The sequence below is a fragment of the Chrysemys picta genome, chromosome 15, assembly GCF_011386835.1.
Source record: "Chrysemys picta bellii isolate R12L10 chromosome 15, ASM1138683v2, whole genome shotgun sequence".
Lineage (NCBI taxonomy): Eukaryota > Metazoa > Chordata > Testudines > Emydidae > Chrysemys > Chrysemys picta.
In genome coordinates this window covers 14,667,029-14,690,606 of record NC_088805.1, presented here as the reverse complement: position 1 = coordinate 14,690,606, position 23,578 = coordinate 14,667,029, and the positions used below count along the sequence as shown (strand labels likewise).

Genomic DNA, 23,578 nt, shown 5'->3' with positions numbered 1-23,578 from the left:
TGCTCCCAGCTTGACCCAGGCAGTGGTGGGTCTGTGACACACGGATCTATAAGGCAGAAAAGCTGCTCCTGCTAGAGAGACGGAGCAAAGAGCATAAGAGCGGCTGATCTCTCCCCCAGGGGGAGTGAATGGGGCGTGGTGGAGCAGCGCCCCCTGCTGATGGCACAAGGGGTGGCTGAAATTCCTAAGGAGGAGCAATTCTTGTGTCATATTTAGGGCGCTACCAAATTCACTGTCATTGGATTTTAAAAATAATAAATTTCATGATTTCACTGATTTGAATCTGAAATTTCACGGTGTTGTAATTGTAGGAGTCCCGCCCCAAAAAGGAGTTGTGTGGAAGGAGGGTTTGCAAGGTTATCGTAGAGCGGGTTGCGATACTGCTACCCTTACTTCTGCCCTGCGGCTGGCGGCGGTGCTGCCTTCAGAGCTGGGCAGTAGGAGAGCGGCGGCTGTTGCCCGGGAGCCCAGCTGTGAAGACGGAGCCGCTGCCACCAGCAGCAGAAGGAAGGATGGCCTAGTATGGTATTGCCACCCTTACTTCTGCGCTGCTGCCTGCAGAGGAGCGCCCTCAGCCAGCATCCGCCACTCTCCGGCCACCCGGCTCTGAAGGCAGCAGCACAGAAGTGAGGGTGACATGGGATGGAATTGCCACCTATGCTTCTGCACTGCTGGGGGTAGGGTGCTTCTTTCAGAGCTGGGCGCCCGGCCAACAGCTGCGGCTCTCCGGCCACTCAGCTCTGAACGCAGCGCAGAAGTAAGAGTGGCAATACCCCGACCCCCCCAAAGTAACCTTGTGAGCCCCCCTGCATCTCCCTTTTGAGTCAGGACCCCCAGTGTGAGAAACGCTGGTCTCCCCTGTGAAATCTGTATAGTATAAGGTAAAAGCACACAAAAGTCCAGATTTCATGGGGGCAAGACCAGATTTCACAGTCCACGATCTGTTTTTCATGGCCGTCAATTTAGTAGGGCCGTATTCATATTGCAGGCAGGAACCAAACTGTGCAGCCAGTGCAGAGGTCAGGCTGGAAGGGAGGTTTTTGTCTCAGTTCCCCATCTGGCTGGATCACTGTGATTCACATGACCAGTCAATACAGCACAGTAATAGTCAGCCTCATCCTCTGCCTGGACACCGGTGATGGTCAGGGCAGCGTTGTTACCGGATATGGACCCAGAGAACCGGGCAGGGATCCCGGAGGGTCTGCTATTGGTGCTGTATATAAGTGTCCGAGGAGCAGAGCCTGGTTTCTGCTGGAACCAGCCTGGATAGTTGCCGGTGGTGACGGCTCCAGTGCTCAGGCTGCAGGACAGAGCGACAGCCCCTCCTGGGGTCACCGACATCAAGGGCTCCTGAGTCACCACGGGCTGCGAACTGACCCCTGAAATCAACATTACAAACACACTCAGCACAAGGACTCTGGATCCTCACAGACCAATCTCCTCACCTGCAAGTGTCCTTCATATTTTTACCACTAAATCAAACAATTCCCTCACCTGAGCAGTACGTGAGCAGCGTGAGGAGCAGAGGGGCCCAGGCCATGGTGGGAATCCAGACGAGCTCGGCTTCCTGAGGCAAACGGGTCTGTGGCTGGGACCCTCCGATTCTCTCTTAACCCCCCAGCGCTGGAGAACGGCTCCTCCATGCAAATCTGCTCCCTGCTCACTGGCTGCTGCTGCCAGCACCTCCCTCCTCCTTGGAGTCGGCCTCACTGGGCTAAATCCAGCGGGGGGCGGAAGGGGATGTCAATTCCATGTGGGTACAGCTAGGGGTGCTCAGCTCTGAATTTGTCCTTAATCTGTGAACAGCCGTTACGGGGCTGCTGGGAGGGGTCGTTAGCGTCACGTTAGCGCAGCACATCTGACGTGTAGAGAGCAATGGACGAGCTTTGCATCGCTGGGCACACAGATATTTTCTATCACGTGCACATGGAGAGGGGTCACTTCCGCCACCACTGCAGTGCAGCCGGGCCAGCGTCCCCCATGCTGCCCCTCACGCGTGGACATGCGCCCTGGGAACACCCCAGAACTAACTCATTCCCCTCCTGTCACCCTCCCTCCAGCTCCCCTTTGCCGTGATGCCTAGAAACAAACTGACAGCAGTGAGGCCATGGGTGTGCTGAGACCCTTCCCCTCCCACTGCCAGGATTGTCTCATTGCTGTCTTCTGCCACCCACAGGACCGTCTCTGTGTTCTGTGTTTGTACAGAGCCCAGCACAACAGGGCCCTGGGCTCTGACCTGTTCTCCCAGAGGGCTACAGAAATACAGATACGTAATAATCACAGTGATGCAGCTGCCTCCGATGGACATTCCTGGGCCAGATTTTGCAGAGATGTTCAGCATTAAATGTAATCTCCGTTAAATTACATACAAGTAAAAAAACACTTTGCAAATACATATCCAGCAATTACAAGGAGAAATAGTTCATAATTCTGCCACCTAAATCAGTACAATTGGGTGCCTTGTCCTCTTGTTTCTCCTCCTCCCCCATCACTCGGTCTGAATGAGGGATCTGAAAGGACGCAGCTGTTCAGACACCACGGTCTGTGCACCAGGCTCTTGAAGACAAATGTGTGTTAAATCGTTACTTTAATCCCTAGAAACTAATCACAATACAGACTGGTGCCCAGTCAGAACTGAACCACATCACCCATCTGCAGAAGAGTACATGGGGAATATCCAGGTGCATCTCAAATCACATTTTATTCTCTCCAGTCTCTGGAGTTTAAGGAGAGATTCATTCCAGTTCCCAGCTGCATGCAGCTCAGGGTTACCCTTATAAACGAGGCTGCTTTCAGGCTCCCCTTGTGTTCTTATTTTGCATCAAGGGACATCAGGGGCCCATGCACACCCTGTAGCTCATCAGACAAGTACAGGGCAAGGTCCAGGGAGGGACGGAGGGAGGGGGTGTGCAGAGGAAGGTTCTTTCTACTCAGTGGGTCTCAATGAGGCTTTGGTCTCCGTTAACACAACCATTGGCAGGCTCACGCTTTCCTAACATGGCCTGGACCTTGTTATTTCAAAAGAAACTGAACCACGTTTGCTTCAGGTGTAAAAGGCTCCTCTCAGCCCCAGACACCATGTGCTGCCTTTGACTTGCTCTGCCTTTGATATTTGTAAGGGGCTTTTCCCCATGGGATCTAAGGCTATCTGAACTCTGGCCTGTATGGTTCATACCCCCACACTTAGTAGCTCTGTATTAGCTGAGGGGTGAATTAACCCCCTTGTGCCTTGTTTAATTTGATCATTCAACAGGCTCACCCCTTCCTAATTTCACCAATTCTTGACATGCTGATGGAACGGTTGTTTCCAGACTTGTCTGGGTTTACGTGTATATATAAATCCCGCTGTTACACTGAGAAGTGGTTCATCAATCTACAACATAAGTCAATACATCCACGTTCCGTCAGCCCTCTGTCTCATCCCTCCCCCACCCAGTGTGTCTGCAGGAGGGGTTTGAACAGAAGCAGCTCTCTGATCACCACAGCCTGTTGCACACACCCTGGGAGGTAAATGTGTATTAAACAGTTACTCTATTTCATTACCAACAGTTCACAAGTGCAGGGAGACAGCACCCTCTTGTGCCCAGAGTCATAGCTGCACCATGTTGCTATACTGCCCTACAGCACCTGGGGAAAATCCAGCTGCTTCTCACATCCCATTGAATTCTCTCCAATCTCTGGAGTTGAAGGAGAGATTCATGACAGGTCCCAGCTACATCCAGCCCAGTTTGCCATTTGTGTTATTGTGTCCCTCCAACTCACCTCCTGGGCTAATATTTACATGTAGGAATAGCTAGGACTTGGGAACCCCTGAGACTCCTCAGATACACGTACAGCAGGCCTGGGGCGAGTGGTGGGGTCTTTGCTACTCGGTTGATCTCAATGTGGCTTCTGTGATTTGTTTCACCTGGTCATTTTGCAGGCTCAGCCTTTCTTAATAGAGCTGTTTGTATCATGGCCAGATCCGTCCCTTTCCTACCTGGCTCGGCTTGTGTGTGCAATGCCTGGGCTCTGGGATCTAACACCCAGCTCCGCAGGCTCTGAGTTTCACTGAAGAATGAGCTGGTATTTAATAGACACAAACTACCTCCTCTCACAGCATGGATCTGGGAACTGGATTTTGGAACGTTTCCTTTAGGATTATAACTGAATCTCATTGCTGCAGGAGCACCGCATTGCAGGGGTCAAATCCTGGTCCCATTGAAAGAAATGAGACAAAGACTTATCTATTATGAACACTCACCAAGATTATGCTTTAAAGCCTGTGACTATAAGGTGTTTAAAACAGACATGGCAGGAGCGATGGATAAACAGGGTATCTCCAAACAGAGGAAAGAGACCAACAAACCAACCAGGTGTGGCCAGGTTCAAGAGGCTATCCATTGGTATCAGAGGTTTGCAGGAAGAGACATTTTGCATTGTAAAAGTCACTAGTGGCGGGGTGGGGGGAGGCAGCATGCAGCCTACAACAGATGGCTCCGTGTCCATACCCAGCAGGTAACAGGAACTTTATCTGGGATACATGTCAGACTCCAGCCCTGGCAAAGAAAAGTGCAGCAGGAATTCCACACTCTAGTGCTGAGGCACCACCTAGCGCCTGGGCTCCCAGGGACCTTCTTGGGAAACTTTCATTTGCTCCTTCTTTAGAATCCCTGTCAAATACAGGAGCCCCAGGGACACAATTCTCTCCTTTACCCCCAGGGAACCTGTCATCAGGCCAGGCTACTTCCCACACTCCAAAGCAGGCGCTGCCACACCCAGCCCTTGGCAAGGAGGGTTATTTTCCTTAGCAGAAGTTAGCAAACAAACAGAAAAACAGTCTTTTAACTCATTCCCTAGCCTCAGGCTTTAGGGCCCCCTGCCAGGGTCTCTGACTCTCCTGTTCCTAGCAGCTTCCTCAGTTCACTCAGCTCTGCTGCCTTCCAGGAGCAGCTGCCCCAGAGCCGCTTCTCTGAGCCCAGGCCCCCTGCTCCACACACCTACCACAGACACTAGCTCTACTCCACAGTGACTTTCCCTCCTCCCCCCCCCAAGCACAGCCTGTCTCAGCTCATTACCCACTGTCAGCCCTTTATAGGCCCAGCTGTAGCCCAGCCCTCTTTGATTGGCTGGATTGGCCCCACCTGCTCTGAGTAAACTGGAGCTGAGACAAGAGCAGTGCGTTCAAGCAGTGTCAGTCCCTGGCTTTGGTAGGAACCAGGGTCATTTTCCAACATGACCGTCACTTTTGTGAGTCTAAAACTCCCATCTTGGTGGGATCTAGGTGGCCCCACATAACACCCCGACCCTTCAACAAAAAAATGAACCCCCAAACAAACCCAGTAGTGTCCTGTCTGCTCCGTGCACTCCCTTCCCCGTGTTAACAGCCCTGGCGATTAGCATATCACCCATGGGTCTTACACCGGGCGGGGTCTGCTGGGGCAGTTACCTTGTGGGTTGGGAGACACGTGTGTCCTTACTTCTGAGGCAGCCGTAGAACCAGCAGCCCTGTTCTGTGCCGTGAGCAAATTTGAGAGTAAATTTGTGCAGCACGGATGACACCATTCGGTTGATAGCTGGTAGATTTCCCCTATGTCTTTCCCTGGGGGATAGAATGGAGAGGACAGTCCACGCGGGTCTGTTCAGAACAAACCCTGACCCCAGAGGAAAGTCTGAACGGAAGCAGAGCCTCGGAACCAATTCATAGCATCAGTTTTTACAATTTCCTGGGTAACACTGAAGTGAATCTTTTTTTAAATGTTGGACATTCTGGCGTTTTTCAGTTTGAATGCGCTGCAAAGAAGTGTTTAGCCCGTGTTTTTGTTGCCTTCAACTGAGGAACCCGAGGGGGACCTGGAAGAGGAGAATAACTAGGCAATATTGACTGTTCAGGGTTGGGTGTTTTTATGTGTTGAACACAACGCTTGGAATGGCTGCTTTCAGAATAAATCAAAAGAAACAAACTAAATAAATATCCTGGATATGTGCTGGTGAGTTTCTATCATTTCTTGGGGTTTCACATTACTGCCCGAGTGATGCCTCGGAGAAAACTTCATTAGACAAAGGACAGAGGCAAACCCACAAGAAATGAGGTGAGTTTCTGGTTTAAAAATGAAACAACTTAAAATGTGTATTTAAAATGGAACAAGTTGGACAGTGGGAGTGTTGTCTAGTGGTTAAAGCAGATGGTTGCGAACAAGGGCTCTTTGGTTCTGTTCCCAGCTTTGCCGTTGACTCATTGCAGGACCCCGAATGAATCAAAACCCCTCCATGACTCAGTCTCCCATCTGTGAGGTGGGGGTGATGGGTTTTAGGGATGGGTGAGCTTCATGGAGTTCAAAGGTTTGCAAACTACAGACAGACACCTTGTCAGGGTTCACAAACGAGTCTGAGTTTGGGAATCTTTCCCCCGATGGAATCTTATTCCCAGGGTATTTCCATGTGTTTTCCAATGCTTTCATGCACAGAAGGCAGCATGTGCAATGTGTTAGGGACAGAAGAAACCCCTAACCTCTAGCCTGGCACAGTGACTATCCGGGTATTCTGTATAGACCATTCATTCAATCATTAGACATTTCTTCTCTGTCTTTCTGCTCTTCCCCTCACAGTTCCTCCCCTACAGGGCATTAACTCAGTTGTTTTATGGAAGGGGCCAAATTTTCAAGCTCGCGATATTTGAGTAGGTTAAAATTACAGCACTTGTGCTTGCCCGTCTCTCGTATTTACCCTTCGCCCCAGGGGGCTGGGAGGCCGCACTGATGTTTGTCAAGTGCATTGAGACACTAGAGTGACAGATGCTGTGGAAGGGCAGATGTGCCTGTGAGTGAAGAGGGACTGGGGAAGAGTTGTTCCTCCTGCTGAGAGACAGAGAGGATGGATGGGGGAGGGAAGGGCTTTCCTTCGCTCAGCAGCTGAAATCCCTAGCAAAGAGCGATCACTTGTGTAATTTGCTCCAGAAGACCCCAGGTTCTGCAACCTGAACACTCCTTAACAGGGCACAGGCTGAGGTTTTTGTCTCAATTCCTCATCTCCCTGCATCACTGTGGTTACTGCCAGGTGCTACCACTGCCAAAAGCTGCAGCACAGTAATAATCAGCCTCGTCCTCTGCCTGGATCCCGGTGATGGTCAGGGCAGCGTTGTTACCGGATATGGACCCAGAGAACCGGGCAGGGATCCCGGAGGGTCTGTTGTTAGTTTCATATATAAGCAGTCGAGGAGCAGAGCCTGGTTTCTGCTGGTACCAGGAGAGATAGTTGCTGGTGGTGATGGCTCCAGAGCTCAGGCTGCAGGACAGAGTGACAGCCCCTCCTAGAATCACCGACATCGAGGGCTCCTGAGTCACCACGGGCTGCGAACTGACCCCTGAAATCAACATTACAAACACACTCAGCACAAGGACTCTGGTTCCTCACAGACAAACCTCCCCACCTGCAAGTTCCTTTAATGTTCTTGTCACTGAAGGAAACAATTCCCTCACCTGAGCAGTAAGTGAGCAGCGTGAGGAGCAGAGGGGCCCAGGCCATGGTGGGAATCCAGATGCGCTCGGCTTCCTGAGGCAAACGGGTCTCTGACTGGGACCCTCCGATTCTCTCTTAAACCCCCAGTGCTGGAGAACGGCCCCTTCATGCAAATCCACTCCCTGTTCATTGGCTGCAGGTTTTTAAAATATCTTAATCCTCAGTTTTAACAACAAAGACACTCACATTTCAAATATAACTTCCAGTTTAGATTTATTTTTAAAAAAAGTATCTCCCTATAAATTTGTATATTTTCAATTATTATTTGACGTTCAAATTGAAACAGGTTTTTGCTCTCATTAATTTAATATAATTTAGTATATTTGCTCTTATTATTTGAATATTTAACACAACCGGATGGTGCTATCACAGACTGAGAAGTTCTCTCTACCTACTTCTGTACGGAGCTAGATCTAGGAAAATGCTTATTTTTAGTTATGGGGAATCACAGTTTTACAAGCTGCGCATGGAGCAGAGTAAATCTGGTCACTACTTTGTCTTTCTGACCACATAATTCCTTAGTTGCAGCTGCTGCCTACAGCCTATCTGCATTGATCCCAACATAAACATTACATGGTGCCAAACACTCTGTAACATCTGTCACCAGGGCTTGAACAGGAGAACTGTCGAGCTAAAGCCGGAGCCTCTATATCTTGAGCAAAGGACTAAGGGGCAGATTTTTAAACATGCTGAGCAACATCTTTAGGCGTCTAAATCTCTTTAGAAATCAGGTTCTAAGTCCTGGCCTTGGTATCTGCGCCATGTTCTGATCAGACGGGGAAGCGTGATCTACCCTGAATGGAGGGTGATGCTACAACACCTCCCCGTGCCCCCTTGTCCCTGGCTTTTCTAGCTACTCCCCTGTCCTCCTGGCCCCTCACAGTGACAGAGAAACAAACTTGGATCATTCCCGCGGAGTCAGCCTCACTGGGCCAAATCCAGCGGGGGGCGGAAGGGGATGTCAGTTCCATGTGGGTACAGCTACGGGTGCTCAGCTCTGAATTTGGCCTTTGGTCTGTGAACGGCCGTTACGGGGCTGCTGGGAGGAGTCGTTAGTGTAACGTTAGCGCAGCACGTCTGACGTGTAGAGAGCAATGGACGAGCTTTGCATCGCTGGGCACACAGATATTTTCTATCACGTGCACATGGAGAGGGGTCACTGCCGCCACCACTGCAGTGCAGCCGGGCCAGCGTCCCCCATGCTGCCCCTCACACGTGGACACGCGACCTGGGAACACCCCAGAACTAACTCATTCCCCTCCTGCCACCCTACCTCCAGCTCCCCTTTGTCGTGATGCCTACAAACAAACTGACAGCAGTGAGGCCATGGGTGTGCTGAGACCCTTCCCATCCCGCTGCCAGGATTGTCTCATTGCTTCCTTCTGCCACCCACAGGCCGGTCTGTCGCCCCCTGTTGTCTCTTGTCTCATACTGAGATTGTTCCCTCCTTAGCCAGGACCGTCTCTGTGTTCTGTGTCTGTACAGAGCCCAGCACAACGGGGACCTGGGCCGTGACCTGTCCTCCCAGGGGCCACAGAAATACAGATACGCAATAATCACAGTGATGCAGCCACCTCTGAAGGACATTCCTGGGCAACATTCTGCAGAGATGTTCAGCATTAAATGAAATGTCCAGTTAATTGAAATATAATTAAAAAAACACTTTGTAAATAAATACCCAGCAATTACAATGAGAGATGGTTCATGAATCTAGAAACTAAATCAGTACATTTGGGTGCCTCGGACCTCCTGTCTCTCCTCCTCCCCCACCACTCGGTCTGAATGAGGGGTCTGAAAGGACGCAGCTGTTCAAACACCACGGTCTGTGCACCAGACTGTTAAGAACAAATGTGTATTGAACAGTTACTTTATTCTGTTATAAACAGTTCATGATACAAGTGCAGGGAGACAGCGCCCGCTGGTGCCCAGTCATAACTGTACCACATGCAGAAGCGGCCTGGGCAGGAGCCCTCTGTCGCAGCGGGGGGCTCAAAGCTGAGCCCCCAGTCTCCCTCCCTTGCCAGCCCCCCTTTGCCCGCCGGGTGCCCGGGTGCCGGAGCTGACTCAGCAGCTCCAGGATCCAGGCACTCCCGCCACCCCCTCCCTCCCAGGCTTGTGCTGCCCTGTTGCAAGCCTGGGAGGGAGGAGGAATGCTGCGTGGTTGGGGAAGAGGCGGCCAGGGTGGGGATTTGGGGACGGAGCCAATGGGGGAAGGGGGGCGGAGCGCAACATTTCTTTTTTGTCCAGTGTCCTGACCAAACATCGGTCGGGACGCGGGACAAAGAAGCAAAAATTGGGACAGTCCCGATAAAATCGGGATGTCTGGTCACCCTAGTTTAAGGAGAGATTCATTCCAATTCCCAGCTACTCGCAGCTCAGGTTTAGCCTTAGGAATGTGGCTGCCTTCACACTCCCCTTGCGTGTTAATAGTTTATATCTAGAGACATCATGGACTCAGGAGCCCCCTGTAACTCATCAGACAAGTACAGGGCAGGGTTCTGGAGGGGAGGGGGCATGCAGGGGAAGGGATCTTTCTACTCAGTGAGTCCCAGTGAGGCTTTGATCTCTATTAACAGAGTCATTTGCAGGCTCACACTTTCCTAATGAGACTTTTCCTACCCTGATGGACTCTTCTTCCCTCCCGCCCCCCGCGGTGTGTGTGTGAAATGTCTGGGATCTAACTCCCGGCTGTTCATTCTAAGAATCTCACTGGATCTTCATTTAACTACACACTTGTGTTTAACAGGAACTGCCTTAGCTCACCGCACATATTTGGGAAGCAGATTTTAAAATGTTTTCTGATTTTGTTTAGAATTATAATTTAACCTAACTAAGGACTAAAGTTGTATTAAGAGTCAGGTCCTGCCTCTACTAAAGTGAAAGGCCAAACGCCAACTGGTTCCAATGGGAAGAAGATTTGGCATTAACTAGTCAGAAGGTGGTAAAGCTTGTGAGTTACTGTGACAGGGGACTGGCCCCATGAGCCCACAGAACAGCAGCAGTAACAGTGACACGTGATGAACTCGTGCTGGGCAGAGGCTGAAGGACAGAAGTGGGAGGTTTGTGTCTGAGTTCCCCATTTGGCTGCATCACTGTGCAGTCCCTGCAGCACAGTAATAATCAGCCTCATCCTCTGCTTGGACGCTGGTGATGGTTAAGTAGCCGATTGTATTAGAGGCGTCTTTGGAACCAGCAAAGCGACTGGGGATCCCAGAGCCCTGGTGCTTGTCAGAGTCAGTGTTGTACCTCAGAAGGTATCTTGGGATGTTCCCATTTTTTTGCTGGTACCAACGGACACTTCCAAATGTGTATCCACTGCTGAGGGCGCAGGAGAGTTTAACTGTGTTGCCAATGGACACGGATTCTGCGGGCGGCTGAGTCAGAGTGTACTGGGAGAGGGACCCTGGAAACAGATAGAAACCTCTGGATTAACTCTTCTGCTTGGAGGTGACAGGACCAAGAATCCATGTAAACAAGAAAAATCACAAGGTCAGTGACAGAAACATTTAAAATTAAATCTCAGAAGAAGAATCCTTTCCTTACCCGAGCAGTACGTGAGCAGCATGAGGAGCAGAGGGGCCCAGGCCATGGTGGGAATCCAGACGAGCTCGGCTTCCTGAGGCAAACGGGTCTGTGGCTGGGACCCTCCGATTCTCTCTTAAACCCCCAGCGCTGGAGAACGGCCCCTTCATGCAAATCTGCTCCCTGCTCACTGGCTGCTGCTGCCAGTATCTACCTCATTCCCAGGTGGAGGAACATAAAGACTGTAAAAGGGCAGGTCTTCCCTGTTTGGGAGTTAACCAGGGAGATCAAAACGGGTTTATTTCCTTGTCTGCTGTAACTCGGCAATCTGCTCTCTGTCCATCTCCAAAGCACACTGCCAAAGCCTCCCCACAGAGACCCTTACGGGCAAAGTCCTTTTTAACCCTTCCCTTCCCACTGCAGTCGAATAATCTTTTACTCATGCAGGGCTAGGTACAAGCAGCATTTCCTGTGTTGTAATTTTTCTTTTTTGGGACTTTGCCCCATTTCTCACACAGAGATAAATTCATTCTGGCTCTTTTAACTACGTTGAATTAAATGTCTCACTGGGGTGATGTCCAGTCAAATGCTGGGAAGCCCCTGTGAGTCTCATGCTCTTTTCACTCCGCTCAGGGCTTCATTTGTGCCAGGCTGATTCCCGGCACCTCTGGGCCGGGCAGTTCATGGCCCAGCATCGCTGAGCTTCCCGCGTCTGTTATGAAAGTAAAACAATTGCTGTGTTATACTAATAAAAGAATACCAGCAAGATCTTTTAAGAGGGATAAGGCAAAATGCCACGTAAATTGCAAATACAACAGACAGTTGTTACATTCATTCATTCACACAGTTCTGCAGTAATCAGTTATAGTTACCAGCCTTGGCCTGGTCTACACTATGACTTTAATTCGGATTTAGCAGCGTTAAATCGAATTAACCCTGCACCCGTCCACATAACGAAGCCATTTCTTTCGAAATAAAGGGCACTTAAAATCGATTTCTGTACTCCACCCCGACGAGCGGAGTAGCGCCAAAATCGATATTGTCATTTCGAATTAGGGTTAGTGTGGCCGCAATTCGATGGTATTGGCCTCCGGGAGCTGTCCCACAGTGCACCATTGTGACCGCTCTGGACAGCAATCTGAACTCGGATGCACTGGCCAGGTAGACAGGAAAAGCCCCGCGAACATTTGTATTTCATTTCCTGTTTGCTCAGTGTGGAGTGCACAGGTGACCACAGAGAGCTCAGCTCATCAGCACAGGTAACCACGCAGGCCGATAATTGAAAAAGAGCACCAGCATGGACTGTATGGGATCTGATTGCTATATGGGGAGAGGATTCAGTGCTAGCAGAACTTCGTTCGAAAAGACGAAATGCCAAAACTTTTGAAAAAATCTCCAAGGGCATGATGGAGAGAGGCCACAATAGGGACTCAGATCAATGCCGCGTGAAAGTCAAGGAGCTCAGAGAAGCCTATCAAAAAACAAAGGAGGCAAACGGACGCTCCGGGTCAGAGCCGCGGACATGCCGCTTCTACGCCGAGCTGCATGCAGTTCTAGGGGGGGCCGCCACCACTACCCCACCTCTGACCGTGGATTCCGAAGCGGGGGTAATCTCATCAGCTACACCTGAGGATTCTGCGGGTGGGGAGGAGGAGGAGGAGGACGAGCTTGCGGAGAGCACCCAGCACTCCGTTTTCCCCAACAGCCAGGATCTTTTTCTCAGCCTGACTGAAGTACCCTCCCAAGCCAGTATCCAAGACCATGACCCCATGGAAGGGACCTCAGGTGAGTTTACCTTTTAAAATATAAAACTTGTTTTAAAAGCAAGCCTTTTTTAATGATTACTTTGCCCTGAGGACTTGGGATGCATTCGCGGCCAGTACAGATACTGGAAAAGTCTGTTAACGTGTCTGGGGATGGAGCGGAAATCCTCCAGGGACATCTCCATGAAGCTCTCCTGGAGGTACTCCAAAAGCCTTGCCACAAGGTTTCTGGGCAGTGCAGCCTTATTCCGTCCTCCATGGTAGGACACTTGACCACGCCATGCCTGCAGCAAGTAATCTGATATCATTGCATGACAAAGCCTGGCAGCATATGGTCCCGGTGTTTGCTGGCATTCAAGCAACAGCCGTTCTTTATCTCGCTGTGTAATCCTCAGGAGAGTGATATCACTCATGGTAACCTGGTTGAAATACGGGAATTTAATTAAGGGGACAGAGGTGGCCGTTCCTACTGGGCTGTTTGCCTGTGGCTGAAAAGAAATCCTTTCCTGCAGTTAGCCAAGCGCGGGGCGGGGGCGGGGAATTGGCCCTGAGCTTTTCGCGTTTGGCTAGCAGGGATCTTCCCTGATACCAGCCAGGCGGTGACAGGTCTGTTTTACATGTTTTTCCCCCTCTTTACATTCCTAAAAAACATTACTACAGAATTCACATAAGCACAATCAAGATCCCAAGGGATGAGAGGGCCAGCCTGGGCTACTATTTTGCAGACCCCAAACAGGATGGGCCTTACGGACCCTAGATAGGCCGACAGACAGGGACAGTATGTAAAGGGAGGAGGCCGGTTGCTGAGATTTCTATCAGGTCGACATCAAGCCAGCTCGGTGTTGTTTCTATAAATTGCCGTGTGTGTGAATTCCCTTTCCCGCAGGCAAGGCCCAGCGGTGGGGCCGCGATTATGAGCCACCTCTGCTAGGGAGGAGAGAGAATCTTTGTCTATTTTACAGATTACTGGGGGGAACGTTGCGGAGCGGTTGGGGTGTGGTCTGAATTCAGTGCTGCCGGCTGCCGGCTGGGCCAGCGACACCCGCTGTGATGGGTCTGTTGAGCAGCCGCAGGTCTCAGATGCCGGCAGGAAGGTACCACGGCGAATGGGGGGACGGTTGGTGGAAGTGTAGCAGGGGGTCTGGGAGGAGCGTGACATCGCAGGCAGATGGCGGAGAGGCTCTCAGGACCCAGCAGGTGCTAGAGCCTATATAGCCTAGAAGCTGAAGCTCATTTCCTGTCTCTGAGTCACGGTCCACATGGCTCTCTGCCATGCAGTGTCTCAGCAGGACAGTTGTGTGTCTCGCAGCACTCCAGCCACCCCACCAGGGGGCGACAATTCCACTCTTTAGCTAATAGAGAATGACCAGCAGCACCTGCTCCTGACACGGCCTCGCTAGTGGGACCCTGCCCTGGACCAGCTCTGGGGCGACAGGGGTGTTCCGTTCTCAAGGCTGCTCCGTATGTGGCTTCTCTGCTGAGCCTGTGAGCTCAGCCCCTGGGTGCGAGCTGGCGACAGGATTAGTGTCATACTCAGCACTGGCCCAGCCCCTGGAAGGAGAAAGGGGGCTTCCGTCATGTCACCAGCAAAGCCTGAAAATATCCATCGCTTCTGGCTCTCTCACTTGGGGGCAGATGGGGGAGTTGCTGCCAATTCCTACAGCGAGCCTGGGTTCCCTTCTAGATTCAGGGTTCCTTCCTTCCTTCATACACACAGTCTCTCTTGTCACGCGCCACCTGGAAGCAGAGTTCTCCGCGTTCCGGCACATTACCCGCTACACGAACATCCTATAACTCCCCCTTACGGGGTCGCTGCCTCTTGTACCAGATGCCAGTGAAAGGGAAAGTCCTATTTCATTGGTGCACAAAGAGAGGATGATTTTGAAAACTCCTCTAGCCTCCTCCCCCACAGCTCCTTTGTCTTAGTCAAACTACCTTTGGGCCGGCTGTCGCCTGGCCGGGAATGAGCTTCACTCCCAGGGCTGCTTGGAATCTTACTTTAGAATATTTCAAAACTGTGAACTCCCCTTCTGTGAGAACATGTTCCATTCAGTGAGGTCAAGGCCTTGGGAACAGCATGTAACTCACCAGACATGCCCAGGGCAACACCCAGGGACAGAGGGGGGTTCTGTGCTACTCAGTAGCTTCAATGTGGGCCCTGCGTCCTGTTTCACTCAGTCGTTTTGCAGGCTCAGCCTCTCTTTCCGGGGCTGGTTGTATCATGCCCAGGATCTGGTCGTTCCTACCCTGGCTCGGCTTGCGTGTGAAATGCCTGGATCTGCAATCGAACACTCAGCTGCTCAGTCTCCACGTCTCACTGGGTTTTCATTGAGGAACGAGCTGGTATTTAACAAACAGCAACTGCCTCCTCTCCTGGCATGTAATTGGGAACATCTTTAAAATTATGATCTATTCTGATTACTACAGTAGAACCATGAACAGGGTCTAATCCTAGTCTCATGGAAGTGAACGGCAAAACTCCCAGGGGGTTGAATGGGACCAAGATTTGTCCCTAAGTGTCCAGAGGTTGATAAATCATAGTAGCTACCCTGACTGGGGACTGGGGGAGTGAATAGTAAAACCATAATGCATCCGTCTGGATGATCACAATGCACTGCCACAGACTGAACTCATGCACATCACAGGCTGAGGGATGGAGGAGGATGTTTTTGTCTCAGTTCCCCCCTTCGCTGAATCACTGGGCAGCACCACTAGCCCCTGCAGCACAGTAATAATCAGCCTCATCCTCTGCTTGGACACTGCTGATGGTTAAGTAGCCGGTTGTCTTAGAGGCGTCTTTGGAACCGGAGAAGCGACTGGGGACCCCAGAGCCCTGGTGCTTATCAGAGTCAGTGTTGTACCTCAGAAGGTACCTAGGGCTGTTGCCATCTTTCTGCTAGTACCAGGCGACACTTCCAAATGTGTATGCACTGCTAATGGTGCAGGAGAGTTTAACTGTGTTGCCAATGGACACTGACACTGAGGGTGGCTGAGTCAGAGTAACCTTGGAGAGGGAACCTGGAAAGAAATAGAAAATGTTACATGATCATCATGGCTTGGAGTTAACGCCTGCACATTTCCTGCTGAGCCAGGAGTCTGGAAATCAGGAACAAGGAGGAATTCAGTGAAAAGTCCTTTTAAATAAATCTCAGATCAGAAGCGCTCCCCCTTACCCGAGCAGTAAGTGAGCAGCGTGAGGAGCAGAGGGGCCCAGGCCATGGTTGGGAATCCAGACGAGCTCGGCTTCCTGGAGCAAATGGGTCTCTGGCTGGGACCCTCCGATTCTCTCTTAAACCCCCAGCGCTGGAGAACGGCCCCTTCATGCAAATCTGCTCCCTGCTCACTGGCTGCTGCTGTAGAGTTTGTGTGCACCGGAGGGGGTGGGAGGGTGTTCTCATTAGTGTTCTCTGTCTCCCCACTGCAAACTCCTCGTGATCTGAGCGTGTCCTTCCTCCTATTGGTCACTGGCTAGTTACCTTCTGTTAAGCCCTTTTGAGTCCTGTGTCCTTTTCAGCCTTCTCCCTTTTGTGTTTTGGGCTAATATTTTCTAGACCCCAATAAGATGGGGCTTGCACACTTCAAATAGGATGGGGCCAAATACGATGATTGTCAGGGACAATCTCTAAAGGGACGACTCCTGTTGATAATTTGCTCAGGTTTGTATCAGGTCTGTATCAAGCCAGCTTGGCATTTTTCCTATAGGTTGTCGTGGGTGTGGATTCCTTGTTTCCTAGCCCCTCAGCAGCGGCAGGACAGTGATTGTATCCGCCCCCGGCTAGGGAAGAGAGAGAATGTTTATGTGGTAACAGTTAGGGGTGAAAGGGCCCAGGACGGTAGAGGTTTGTTCTGAATTCAGTGCTGCCGGCTGCCGGCTGGGAGAACAAAACCCAGGGAATGAGTCTGCTGAGTGGCCGCGGGGCCCAGCTGAAGGACGGGAGGTTCCATGGCAGACGGGCGGGAGGTTTGTGACGTGTGATGCACGGGGGCTGGTGGGGGGGCTGGGAGGAGTGTGACACTGGAGGTGGGTGTCAGAGCCGTTCTTGGGACCCACCAGGTGCTACAATCTACAAGACCTAGTAGCTGCAGCTCAGCGCCTGTCTCTGAGTCGTGGGCCACCTGGCTCCCATGTGCTGTCCCAGGAAAAGGGTTGGTTCTCACAGTGCTCCAGCCACCCCAGCAGGGGGCGACAATTACACTCGATTTACCTACAGAGACTGACCAGCAGAACCTGCTCCTCAGCCATCAGACTGTCCTGGGTTAGCGCTGGGGGACAGGGGAGTTCAGTTTTCACGGCCATTTAACTGATACCAGTGGTGGTGTTATTAGAGTTATTAGAGTTATTATCTTATCTCAACTAGTGGTACAAGTTCTGTTGAACTGACTGTTAGATCTCGGTATGGTTCTTTCGTAGCAGCTGATCCTATACCAGAAAAAATCTGTTCACTTCTTTGTCTCTGTAGAGCAAGACAGAAGAGCTCAGCATTATTACGCAGAGACATTTTATAACAGCTATAAATGGGCAGGATTACTGCACCCACCACTGCAGTGCAGCCACCTCTGCAGAACATTCCTGGGCAACTTTTTCTTGCACAGTTTGACATTAAATGTATGTGTTAAAAAAATCTTTATAAATCAGTGTCCAGCAGGTACACCAGAGCAGTTATTTATAAATCTCCAACCTAACTCAATGCATTGGGGCTCGTTCAGTGCTCTGTCTCACCTCTACCCCACCCAATCTGTCTGCACCAGGGATTGGAAAGGAAGCAGCTGTTTGAACACCACAGTCTGATGCACACCCATGTGAAGATAAATATGTGTCAGTTACTTAATTCCATTGTAGACAGTTCACAGTGCAAATGCAGGGAGACGTCGCTCTCTGGTGCCCAGTCGTAACCGATCCCCGTCACTGAGCTGCAGAAGAGTAAATGGGGAAAATCCAAGTACCTCCCAAATCCCATTTTTTTAATTTCTATCTCCGGAGTTTAAGGAGAGATTCATTGTAGTTCCCAGCTACAGACAGCCCAGTTTGTCGTAGGAATGAGGCTGTGTGTTAATATGTCCCTTCAACTCCCCTCCCGTGCTACTATTTCACAAGTAGAGATAGCCCGGACTTGGGAACACCCGGTGACTTGTCAGGTACGTGGATAGCAGGACTGAGAAGTGGAAGTGCTGGAGGGCTTTACTACTCAGTTGCTCTCAATGTGGCTTCTCTGTGTTGTGTGGCTTGATCATTTTGCAGGCTCGGCCTTTCCTAATGGGGCTGTTCTTATCAGGCCCAGGGTCTGTTCTTTTCCTGCTCTGGCTTTGTTTGTGTGAAATGCCTGGGCTCTGGAACCTAACACCCAGCTGTTCCGGCTTTGAATCTCGCTGGGTTGGCACTGCAGGGTGAGCTGGTAATTAAGGGACAGGACTCCCTCCTCTCAGGGCATGTACTTGGGAACGGGACATTGGAGGGTTTTCTTTGAGATTATCACTGGATCTGGGTACCACAGTGAGGTTCCATAAAGGGTCTCATCCTCGTCCCATGGACAATAAACGACAAATGTCCATTGGGTCACGGGACCCAAGATTTGGCCTTAAATGTGCAGACCCTGATAGTCCTTAGTAGTGCCCCTCACTGGTGACTGGAATGTGCCTAGTTAAACCCCAACACATCTGTGCAGAGGAGCATCGCGCCCAGACACACACAGACTGGAGCCATGCGCCATACGGGCTCCTGGAACAGAGGGGTTTTGAGTAAGTTCTCTGTCTGGCTGCATCACTGTGCAGCAACCCACTCCATGTGCCACACTAATAACCAGCCTCATCCTCTGCTTGGACGTCGGTGATGGTTGGGTTGATGTTGTATTAGTCGCATCTTTGGACCCGAAGAAGCGACTGGGGACCCCAGTGCCCTGGTGCTTGGCAGCATTGGATTTGTACCACAGAAGATATTTTGGAGTATTTCCAATTTTCGGCTGGTGCCAGGTGGCGTGTGGGATCGGGTACCCACTGCTGATGGTGCAGGAGAGTTGAACAGTGCAGCTTGTTCCCGCTCGAGTTGCTGCCCATAGTCATTATCGTACCAGGTCTCGTCTTGTCCAAATCAATTCTTGCTCTTGCTTTGCAGCCTCCACTACTATTGTCTGGCATGAGGCTTTCACCTCCCCCAGCACTAGGTTTGCCTCCTGTAACTGTGTCTCCAGGGCCTGTAGTCATTGGCGTTTCTTGCCCAACTCTCTGGACCCACTGCCCCAGGCTGTCCAGTCCACGTACCTCGGCCTTGCCTCTGGCCCAAGAGCCCAAGTCCAAGTGAGGGTTGTCCTATGGTCAGCTCATCCCAGCAGTACCCATCTTGTAACAGTGCTGGGACATGAGGCTAGTCTCTGCCAACAATTACAGGCCGGGGGGGGGGTCTCTTACTAGGCTGACCTTCAACTTGTTCATCTCATCTTGTATTTCTATGTCTAGCTCCACTGCTGGGCACACTCCTGTCTCACCATGTGCACCCAAAATGTGCACCAGCAATTGGCAATCTAGTCTGACAGCTGGGAGTCTGCACCCGCAAACTAGCGCCTGCCCGCACCTGGAGTCAATCAGTCCTCTCATTTCACGGCCAGCCACGTTAGCAGTGGAGTGCGCCCCCTACTGTGGGAACATCCCAAGCCACAGACTTGGCTGTGGTAGCAATGCAAATACCCGAACCCCAGGAGTGGACAGTCCTTTCTTAGCCGACGTGTCTGACCACACTGGAAACACACAACTGTGTTCTCCTGACTGATTTCTGGGCTTGTCCCGTGATAACTGAGGTGCTGCTACCTCCTCCACTCTGTTAGGTACCAGATTGCCTACAAATTTATCTCCACATATGTCCCCCGCGCCATGCCATGCTCAGGGTCTCTATCACCTTGCTTCCCTCAGAACAGTCCCCTTTAACTAACCCTTTGGTCGGGTGGTTCCGCATTATCAGCTTCCATGTCGGCCTCCGCTCTCGCCGCGGCCTCATCAGCAGAAGTTGGTCAAAACCTCCAGACCTAGCTTTGGGCTCCAGTAGGCAAGACCCGTAGGAATGGTTCTAAGGTTACAAGCTTCACCGTCTTCGTGACGGGTTCCCCCCGGGTGCCATGTAGAACTGGGGTACAGCTGAGCCCTGTGTCTCACCAATTTAGGATCCGTTCACACTGTGACATTGTGATAAGCTGCAAAGCCCTCCAAGCTTGCACTCACACCAGCCTCCCCAGGCAGGGATCACACCTCGCTCTATTCATGAATTTTCTGGCCAGCCACTGCATGAACCAGGAACAGAGGGGGCTCCAGCCAAAATACCCTCAGCTCCCCAGCCTAGGACCCCACAGCTCTACTGTCCTGCCCTGGTCAAAAACCCGACCAGTATGAATTTATTATAATTACCCAGTTCACCCCTCCCTTCATGTGAAGAGGAATATGTGCAAAAACTTTGTTGACTGAGCTGAGATTTTTCCCAATTACTTCCCTCAAACCACACTGTTTTAGGTGTAAAATATAAACTAGATTTATTAACTACAAAAGATAGACTTTAAGTGGTTATAAGTGATCGCAAACTGACCGAAATAGATTACCTAGCAAATAAACAAAACCCCAATCTAAGTCTTATACACTAGATAGGATTTGTCTCAAGCAGTGTCTCACTGATAGTATAAACAGTCTCTCAAGCTTCCTTCTTTAGGGTTACCATACATCCAGTTTTTCCCGGACACGTCCGGCTTTTTGGTCCTCAAATCCCCATCCGGGAGGAATTTCCAAAAAGCCGAACATGTCCGGGAAAATAGGGAGGCATGGTAAGGGGACCGCCTGGGGTAATCGTTGTGAGTGTGTATTTCCTCAATAGGCCATCAATATTGTTTGGCCTTTTTAGTAGTATACCTGAAAGGCTGCCAGTGGGTGTTCCCAACCGCACATGTTTCAGTAGCACATACACAGCAAACTTCATAACTTCACATACAATGATAGCTAGGGGGGGCAACTTTCTATTTCCAGAAAACCGAACACCCTTGCCCGGCCCCCTGACCCGCCCCTTCTCCAAGGGCCCACACACGCTCACTCCATCCCCCCTCCCTCCATCGCTCACTCACTCCCACCCTCATTCATTTGCTTATTTTTGGGCTGGGTCAGGGGCTTGTGGTGTGAGAGGGAGTGAGGGCTCCAGCTCGGGGTGTGGGCCCTTGGGTGGGGCCGGGGTTTGGGGTGCAGGAGGAGGCTCAGGGCTGGGGCAAGGAGTTGGGGCATGGGAGTGGGTATGGGGAACTGGCTCCGGATGGCACTTACCTCAGGCGGTTCCTGGGAAGCAGCGACATTTCCCTCCGGCTCCTGGACAGAGGCACAACCACGTGGCCCTGTGTGCTGCCCGTGCCTGCAGGCACTGCCCCCTCAACTCGCATTGGCAAATGGGAGCTGTTGAGCTTGCACTGGGGGCAGGGGCAGCACGCAGAGCCCCTGTGGCCATCCCTCCACCTAGGAGCCAGAGGGAGATGTCGCTGCTTCCCAGGAGGCGCGTGGAGCCGGGTAGGGAGCCTGCCTGTGGCGCCAACCGGACATTTAGTGGCCCTGTCAATGGTGCTGACCAGAGCCGCCAGGATCCCTTTTCGACTGGGCGTTCCGGTCAAAACCCTATTGCTAGCACATACAACTTAACAGGATATCCATGTTCAACAGATTAAGGCTTTTAGAATGATGCCTCACTAACATACTTTGTACAAAACACATCATAATTATATCACCGTGGTGAACAGGGCCGGCTCCAGGCACCAGGCACCCAAGCACATGCTTGGGGCGGCACCTGGTAAGGGGCAGCGGGGGGAGTCCGGTGAGGTGCGGCATTCCGCGGGGGGGTGCACCGATGGCGCGGCGTGGCGCTCGGCGGGGGGGGGGCGGGCTCCGGCGGCGCGGTGCTCGGCGGGGGGGCAGCGCGGGGTGCGGCGCTCGGGAGGGGGGCGGGTTCCGGCAGCGCTCGGCGGGACGGGTGGGCTCCGGCGGTGCGGCACTCGGCAGGAGGGCGGTGCGGGGCGCGGCACTGGGGGTGCGGTGTTCCAGCGGCGCTCGGCGGGCTCCAGCAGCGCGGCGGCGCTGGGGAGGGGGGTGCGGTGCTCGGCGGAGGGTTCGGGGGGCGGCGCTTTTTTTTGCTGCTTGGGGGAGCAAAAAAGTTAGAGCCGGCCCTGGTGGTGAATGTGGGGGTGCCGGGGTGTTGCTTTGGGACACAGGATGTCACAGCCGTCTAAGGAGTTTGTGTCAGGCTCCAGCCATCGTGTTACCAGAGCTCGGAAACACTGTGCTGGCCAGTGGCTTGCTGGACGGCGGGGCCCAGGAGGAGCAGGGGCCATGGAGGCACCAATGAGCTTCTGGAGGGGACCAGGGAAGGTGCAAAGCAGCTGGGATGTGGGCAGGGAGCAGGTTCTAGGGAGGAGAGATTTTGATATCATCTATTATCTGCTACATCCTGTATCTGGAGACTTCATCCAGCCCTGGCAACTGGAATGGACTAAAGGATCTGAGAGGTCTTTTTTACGTTTCCCCTAACTTCCAGGCCATTCAGGGTGTTGTCTAGCTCGTGGGGTAACAAGGAGAACTGTGTTAGGGGAGACATGTCTCTGTACCCCAGGAGCATGTGGCCGTCTGCTCCCAGTTTGACCCAGGTAGTGGTGGGCTTGTAGCACAGGGATCTATAAGGTAGGAAAAGCTGCTCCCTTTGCAGAGACCCAGTGCAGCTAACATCTCCCGCAGACAGAGTGAAAGGGGAGTGGGTGGAGCAGCGCCCCCTGCTGACAGCAAGCGAGGGTTGAAATTCCTAAGGAGGAGCAATCAGTGTCTCATCTACTGCAGGCAAGAACCAAACGGTGCAGCCAGTGCAGAGCCCACGTTGGAGCAGGGCATGAAGAATGGAGAGGTTTTTGTCTCAGTTCCCCATCTGGCTGGATCACTGTGATACGCATTACCAGTATGTACAATACAGTAATAGTCAGCCTCATCCTCTGCCTGGACACCGGTGATGGTCAGGACAGCGTTGTTACCGGATATGAACGCAAAGAACCGGGCAGGAACTCCGGAGAGTCTGGTATTGGTGGTGTATGTAAGCTGCCGAAGAGCAGAGCCTGGTTTCTGCTGGAACCAGGCTGGATGGTTGTTGGTGGTGATGGCTCCAGTGCTCAGGCTGCAGGACAGAGTGACAGCCCCTCCTGGGGTCACCGACATCGAGGGCTCCTGAGTCACCACGGGCTGCGAACTGACCCCTGAAATCAACATTACAAACACACTCAGCACAAGGACTCCGGATCCTCACAGACAAACCTCCTCACCTGCAAGTGTCCTTCATATTTTTACCACTAAAGCAAACAATTCCCTCACCTGAGCAGTACGTGAGCAGCGTGAGGAGCAGAGGGGCCCAGGCCATGGTGGGAATCCAGATGAGCTCGGCTCCCTGAGGCAAACAGGTCTGTGACTGGGACCCTCCAATTCCCTCTTAAACCCCCAGAGCTGGAGAACGGCCCCTTCATGCAAATCTGCCTGATGCTGATGGTTTCTCATACCAAAGCTGAGCCCTGCAGATTGGCCGGGCAGAATCGCTCTCTAAAGTCCCATATGACAGAAGAAAAAAGGAACGGCCCTTTCATGCAAATCCGCTCCCTGTTCATTGGCTGCTCACATGTCAAATTTAACCTCAAATTTAGGCTTTATTTTAAATAAGAGGTTTTTTTAAAGAAAGTATCCCCCATAAAATTGTACTTTTTCAGTTATTATTTCAAGTTCAAATTGAAACAGGTTTTTGCTGTTATTGATTTTAATAC

General features: G+C 51.7%; 1 gene segment (V, D, J or C); it reads right to left on the bottom strand.

Annotated features, from left to right (window-relative positions):
• Nucleotides 1-10,586: 10,586 nt before the first annotated feature.
• On the bottom strand, nt 10,587-23,184 carry LOC101938273 (immunoglobulin lambda variable 8-61-like). The segment is given in 3 exon segments: nt 10,587-10,900; nt 22,730-23,023; nt 23,139-23,184. Coding segments are annotated over 3 exon segments (654 nt in total).
• Nucleotides 23,185-23,578: the final 394 nt, after the last annotated feature.